The 7,500-nt window shown below is 45.3% G+C and overlaps 1 protein-coding gene and 2 long non-coding RNA genes across 3 annotated transcripts in view; 2 read left to right on the plus strand and 1 right to left on the minus strand.

Moving 5' to 3' along the window:
- LOC121707146 overlaps positions 1 to 2,362 on the plus strand; it is an 11,098-nt gene extending 8,736 nt beyond the window's left edge. Inside the window, exon 3 of the long non-coding RNA XR_006031248.1 lies at positions 2,352 to 2,362. This is a non-coding gene — a long non-coding RNA (uncharacterized LOC121707146). The remainder of the gene's footprint in view (positions 1 to 2,351) is intronic.
- LOC121707132 (low-density lipoprotein receptor-related protein 1-like) overlaps positions 1 to 7,500 on the minus strand; it is a 156,325-nt gene that overhangs the window by 90,796 nt on the left and 58,029 nt on the right. Inside the window, 4 exon segments of the mRNA XM_042089456.1 lie at positions 2,113 to 2,256; positions 2,670 to 2,859; positions 4,670 to 4,892; positions 5,300 to 5,462. Of these exon segments, the coding sequence (XP_041945390.1) occupies positions 2,113 to 2,256; positions 2,670 to 2,859; positions 4,670 to 4,892; positions 5,300 to 5,462 (720 nt within the window).
- LOC121707145 overlaps positions 5,360 to 7,500 on the plus strand; it is an 18,087-nt gene continuing 15,946 nt past the window's right edge. Inside the window, exons 1-2 of the long non-coding RNA XR_006031247.1 lie at positions 5,360 to 5,373; positions 7,196 to 7,199. This is a non-coding gene — a long non-coding RNA (uncharacterized LOC121707145). The remainder of the gene's footprint in view (positions 5,374 to 7,195; positions 7,200 to 7,500) is intronic.

Genomic DNA, 7,500 nt, shown 5'->3' on the forward strand with positions numbered 1-7,500 from the left:
CAATGTATCAGAGGTCCAGGAGGAGGCTAACGAGGCGTACGCACGCACACTTGAAGTGTTGCAACCACACACATGGCTTTTGTTGTTTATCACTTTTTATATTTGTTTGTGTGTTCACCATCACTTCCGTGAAGACTTCAAGTGTGTTTACATAATTAAAGGACGATTCACAGACCACCAGAGAGCTGGACAGCGGAGACCGTGGCTGAACAGAGATGGTGCTACAGAGCACTGGAGAAGTACCACACAGACTCAACCAGCGTGAGCACAGGAGCTGACTACTGAGTCCTACAATCCATTGACATGGGTTTCAACATGCAGGCATGCAAGCATGTGCACATGCCTGCGCGCACACACACACACACACACACACACACACACACACACACACACACACACACACACAAACCCACACACTCATACACTCATACACACCCACACAAAAACGCTTGCCAAAAATCAAACACCTGGATGAATCAAGATGAACGGAATCAATAAAAGGGTGTTCTCCAGTGGCCTGACTGCATAAAGGGCGAATGGCAGCAGAAAGTATTTCAATATTCAATAGTCTATTAAAGATGAAACACTACAGGGGCTCTCTGTAGAATTCTCTACATGTATCATCAAATAGCAATAATACACCAGACAACTTCAATGAAAAGACATCATTAATAGTCATTTCATATGCCTATATTTATGCACTACCAATCTTATGAATACCAATTCACCACTCATGACATGAGCTAAAGCCCAGCAGGCTGAATTCAATCAGTCAGCATTGTAATGATGTCGTCCCTCCATCTCTTTCTCTCTCTCCTCTCTTATTCTCTCCATCAATCAAGAAAGGGCATGCCTGATGAAGCTCTGCACCTAAAGAAGGTGTGTATGTCTTTGTGTTTGTAAGTGTGTGTATATGTATGCGGGAATGTGTGTGTGTGTGTGTGTGTGTGTGTGTGTGTGTGTGTGTGTGTGTGTTGCGCACGGCGTGTGTGTGTGTGTGTGTGTGGATCGATAATAATCTCAACAGAGCCTCGATCAACCCCAACAATCTCAACCCAGTCGACCGAAGAAACCCACACCAATCTGGTCAGGAGTGAGAGCCCTTCATTCCACATGAATCAGCATTTCCTCCGGTCATTCTGCCCCAGCCCTGTCTGATTAATCACGGCCTGCATTCACACGACACCTGGTGCTGCCCCTGGGTTTTTGGAGAGGTGTGTGTGTGGGTGTGAGTTTGGGGGTGGGGTGGGAGAAGCACCCACCAAATCAACCTTTTGGGCGTCCTTGGACTTGGCTCAATAACGCAATCAATTCCTCTATTGCTGTCAGAGCCGCGTCTTCACTCTCGAGGGCTAGCTTTGATTAATGAGACAGTGGCTGGGAACTAACAGGTGTCTCTCTATCTCTCTCTCTCCTCTCTCACATACACACACACACACACACACACACACACACACACACACACAGGTGATGTCACAATACAGGCTCAAATTCGATTGAACGTACCACACAAAGAGCCTGGAGATGATTGGCTGAAAGTAAGTAAATTAACCTGGGCAGATTCTTCAGTGGCTATTTCTCCCTTATTACTTTCTATTCATGGCATTTAGGGAACAGACCTATGCATGGTCAAACCATTTCGGATCCTCTTTCACCACATCTCATCCTTGCCGCCTGTGCCCAACTACAATAGAAAAACCCTTGCCATTGAGAAATCGGCTATAATGCTTCACAATCTACTGTAATTGAACTGACTTCTATACAGTCTGAGAATCACTCATCTTTCATTTTTATGCTACATAAATGGGACCTGGATATGATAGGCCCATTTCTATTCATTTTCCTGTGTCTCTCTGTGCCTTCTTCACATTTATACCTCAGTGAGAACCCCAGTTGCCCAGTGAATACCCCAGTTGCTTTTTCATCACTAATTGGATTAAAACTTGCATCGGCAACATTGGTGTGCGAGTTCTTTCTTGACTGAAGGACTGATACTCCAGTGAGAAATCATATTCATCCTCGGCAGCCATCTTGCCTTACATGACTGGTTTACCCAGCATGCCTGTGTTGCTCTGTGCTGCTCTGTGCAGTGGTGGCGGCGGGGACACTCACTCTTGCAGGATTTGCCGTCGCTGCCTAGACTAAAGCCGGAGCGGCAGCGGCAGGTGCGGGTCTTGTGGCTGTTCCCCAGCAGGCAGATGTCCGAGCAGCCGCCCGCCTTACCGTTTGGGTCCAGCTCACACGCGTGACTCCGCACTGCAGCAGCAGGACAGGGAGAGAGGGAGACAGAGAGAGAGAGAGAAACAGACAGAAGGAGAGACAGAAAGAGAGAGAGACGGCAGGAGACAAAGCCAGAGAGATGGAAGTCAGGTGGAGGTTAACACTAGCTTTGGCTGTATAATCTAAATGTATAATAATAATCTAAAAAAGTAGCAAGATGAATATATATATATATATATATATAGATATATAGATATAGTTAGATATAGATATAGATATATAAACACTTAAAGAGACAATGGTTCAAAAGAGGTTTACTTGGCTCAATACGCAATTCTCACAGCATTCTTACTGTCTAGACTCTGACTTGTGTCCAGACCCACTTAGCCCTTCCTACTGCTGAGATTGAGAGTATGCCATGGATGATGGATGCGGCCCCTACAGCATACCTGGGGGCTGCCTCCTTTGATGGTAGACGTGCAGGGCGCCTCCCTTGTCCACCCGCGTGACCACCTGGTAGTCAGAGCTGTTGAAGCGGTTGATGCGAATGACGCTGGTCTTGGGCTGCATGTTGGCATTGTCCGAGTTGGTGGCGTACAGGTAGTTCTCAAACACTGTTAGGCCATATAGGTGCTCAATCTGGGAGAGGGAGGAGGGGTCAAAAGATTTGTTCATTTCTCTTGTCCGAAAAAATCAACACACACACACACACACACACACACCTCAAAGTAGAGCTCAATGTGCATAAAACATTCGCTAGATACATTTCAGAAACTCTTCTTTCTTTCTGTCTTTCCCTAACCTCCTGCAAGATTCTGTTTATTCTTTCCAGGTCGTGCCTCCAAGTTACAGTTTGTACAGTTTGATCTCCGTGGTTCTGAGGAGCCATATCCCGCTGTCAGTCACTCTTCAACATTCAAGACAAAGACATTTAGGACTGAACAGAACGCATACGCACTATGGACTGACTACTGAAAATGTCACTGGGAGAGAGACCCTGATGACACCTATACACACACATCACTGACAGACATAGAGAGTGAAAATGGTGTCTCGCTCTCTCTAGCCTAGCGCACTATTAAAGGGCATTACGACTATTTCACTGAGACCTGAGGATCGTACATTACTCATAATGACACAGAGAGAGCTTGACCAGAAGAATAAAGCAGAGACTAAATGGGAAAAAATGACCATCATCCAGGATCTGTTGTAAAAAAAGAAAATGGCAATCTGTAACAAGCAAATTTTTAGACTTGGAACATGAAAGATGATAGAGCTGCATCATCTGAAAGCTGCACCGATTACTAGTGAATCAAGATGACCTCCAAGACTGGCACTGCTCCTATGGTGCAAACCTATGGTCCAAAATGCAAATGCAAAGGATGTTGACTTTTACTAAAAACTGTGAGCACGTGCACCCAGTTTAAGCCACTCTTCCATGACTCCCTGTTCATTTAAGAATTAATTTCAAGACCTTAAATTCAAGCAATTCAAGACTGCGCCATCTTGAGGCCCCATCTTCAATCAAAGACTCAGCTCTTAGTTAGTTCAGTAGTTCAGATGGTGGCTGCAGTCAGACTTGAAAGAAAATGTCATGTGTTTTAACAGGCCAATTTTGCTGTTTCACACACATCTGATCCCTCATATGCACAGCATCTGGCCTTGTTCTGACCGCTCCCCCACAGACCCCGTCACGCTTCTGCTTTTGAACACTAAGATGAAAACCATATTCCTACTAGGGATGGTCGATATAAACTTAAAACTACAGTATATGGCAGTATGTCATAATTATACATAGACAATAAACATTAATTTAATGTTTATTGTCTATGGCTATGTCCATAGTATGTCTATGTCTGTATTTAAAGCATGTCTATGTCTGCATGGGAAAGTAAGAAACGAAATTTCAATTCTTTGTATGACCAGTGCATGTAAAGAAATTGACAATAAAAGCCGACTTGACTTGACTTGACTTGTATGTCACGATAACAATACAAATGACAATATGAAAATAGTAGTATTCACCAAAGTCACATCAGCTTTTAATCCTTGAGAGCCAAACACAAAAAAGTTCAACATGATCCAGACTATCATAAGTAATCAACTCTACTCCTGGTCTACAGTTTAAGCTTATTTTTCAGTCATCTTTGTTCTCATTCTGCATGTGAGCTGCCCACCTTGCAGCACATATAAACATGTCATCACCTACATCATTTATATCGCAATATGGCAAATTATTATCATGGGGTGAATTCTACTGGTATATCGATAACAATACGATATAATCCATCCCTAATTCCTACACAAACCCGACCACACACACACATCACATTAGCAGTGCTCATCTTTACCCATAGTGATCACTTCTTCACCTGCAGCCCCTAAAGCCCCATCCAGTCTGGGTCCCTCACTGACCCAATGATGATGCCCTGACCCCCCCCTCACTCACCAGCAGGCCCTGGATGATGGTCTGGCGGTTCTTGCCCTCATAGTCCACCACCTCGATGTAGTCCAGGTAAGCATCTGCCCAGTACACCAGTCGGCTGACCAGGTCCAGCGTGATGCCGTGGGGGAAGACGATCTTGCTGTCCACCAGCTTGGTGCGGTTCTGGCCATCCATGTCACAGCGCTCCACTTTTGGGATCTGACCGTAGTCAGTGAAAAAGACCTTCCTGTGAGAGACAAAGAGTCAGCAAGTGACAGAGTGGAGAAACAGATAAAGTAAAAGGAGGGAGAGAGAGAGAGAGTGATACAAGAAAAGAAAGAGCAGAGACAATGAGAGAGGGAGAGATGAGAAGTAATGGACAATAATGGAAAAAGGCATGGCCAGATAAATGCTTCTTTAGATTTAGACACTATCCTTCCTGCTGCTATCAAAAAATTTACATATATGTATATGTTTATGTTTAAAAAGGAATGCGATTTATTTAGACACTTTACTGATTGAGAACTTGCGAGACTGTGAGTAAAAGTGTCTGTGTCTATCTGTGTGTGTGTGTGTGTGTGTGTGTGTGTGTGTTTGTGGACGTGTGTGTGTGTGTGTGTGTGTGTGTGTATATTCGTGCAAGGGCACACTCACCCCATGCTGGGGTCCAGTGCGATGCCTTTGGGGTTGTAGAGCTCCTGGTCCAGCAGGGTGACACAGGTGGTCCCGTCTTTGTCACACACAAACACCCGGTCATCCACATCGTCCACGAAGTAGAAGTTTCCTGTCAGCCAGTCAATGGCCATCTGCTCCACATCTGGACAGGAGACGAGGAGAGGGGGGGGGGGGGGGAGAGGGAGAAAGAGGAAAGAGATGGTGAAGTCAAATGATGCAAACTTCACAATGCTCACACCCTTTCTTTTCGGTTAACATCTGCGTAATCCTGAGGACAGGATCTTACACACACACACACACGCGCACACACACACACACACACACACACACACACACACACACACACACACACACACACACACACACACACACACACACACACACACACACAGGGATGAGGTAATGATGAAGTGTGTGTGTTTGTCTGAGGCCCTCAAGGCCCGGACACACTGAAGCGTTCAGACATGGCTGCCATGCTCTGTCTCTGTCTCCCACCACCCTCTCTCTCTCTCTCTCGCTCTAATGTAAATACCTGCCCACCAACCCCCTGTTTATTTACCCCAACTGTCCAGACACACTTCATAGACACGTGGCCTGGGGAGCCAGGGTGACAGTCTGTGTGTCTATGTGTGTGTGTGTCTGTGTCTGTGTGTGTGTGTGTGTGTGTGTGTGTGTGTGTGTGTGTGTGTGTGTGTGTGTGTGTGTGTGTGTGTGTGTTTGGGTGTATGTGAAGGGGAAATGCTGACTCATGGCTCCAAGATGGACAAGAGTCCAAATTAAGCAATAATAATAGGCGCCATGTTGAACACACACCCACACACAAGCGCTCAAACACACACACACACACACACACACACACAGACACGGACACACACAGACACGGACGCGCACACACACACAGTGTGAGGGAGGTAGTGCCTTGCAGGCCATTATTCCACTCTCTCTGGGTCATTTCTGTGAGCTTAGGATCATGACATTGGTCATCTCGGCACTCAAACTGCTTCTATCTAGACTAAACATAACCTGGGGCTGAGAGCCATACTTATAGTCCTTAATAACAAGCCCACCCTCGACTACACCCAAACCACCAACCTGCTTCCTCCTCCTCCACCACCACATCTGTTCTCAGACAAGCTGTCCTTACAAAAGTTCCACAATGACATGACATGGAAAAAGCCCATACATCTGCTGATAGCTTCCTTAAGTTAGAACATTAGACGCCTAATGTTCCAAATAAACTTAACCACCTTCCATGTAACAGCCGCCCCGTTAGGAGTGATATGGAGCTATTTTCTCGAGATCGGAATCTGAATTGAGGCCTCAGCTGCTGCTGTTGGTTCTGACCTTCTGGTAACACATGTGGAGGACTCTGGGGAGAGAGAGGCGACTCGCCCATGTTTTGATAGTCTGAACCGATTATTTATTTGCTTGATTGTTTGATTAGCCTGTGCATTCGTCAGCCACTTGGAGCATTCCTGACAAACAACATTCCAAAAATGGTCTGAACTATGGATGAACTGGACTCAAGCTGCTCTTAACAAAGTGGAGACCAACACAGTTCAGTCTGAATGTAAATTACGAGCAATTCAGTACGATTCTGCCATAACAAAGCACAAAAGTAAATTAGACGATGTCAGAGGCATTTCCTTTGTAGGTCGAAAGCTCATATAACATTCAGTCAATAAATGATTTCAAACTCATACATGAATCATCAGATTTTTTTTGTCATCTGATTTGGCTTTGGTTTCTTGATTTGGCTTAAAATAACTATACTGGCATGAGTGTAGTTTGTGCAATGTTGGCAAAGATGGTGTCCATGAGGCTACCTGTTTATAGACAGACAGACTAATAGACATTTTAAACTCTCACTGGAAGCAAAGTGCTAAAAAGTGCAGAGGAATCTATTCTGTCTCTGTCCCCGTGGTTCAGTCTCTGCATTATTCCACTCTGCTGAAGTGTGTTTAGTTCAGAGAGGGAGCAGGCCCGGCCCCACAGGAAACACACCAAGCTGAGGAATCTCAGAACTTTGCTGTGTCAGGGACACGCATACACACACACACACACACACACACACACACACTTGCAGAAATTCTCTCTTCCTCTCTCTCACACACACTCCAGATGTGTACTCATCACCACACCCAACCACAGTATTGATGCAGTCACATCACACACACATT

This window comes from Alosa sapidissima, chromosome 4 (genome assembly GCF_018492685.1).
Source record: "Alosa sapidissima isolate fAloSap1 chromosome 4, fAloSap1.pri, whole genome shotgun sequence".
Taxonomy (NCBI): Eukaryota; Metazoa; Chordata; class Actinopteri; order Clupeiformes; family Clupeidae; genus Alosa; species Alosa sapidissima.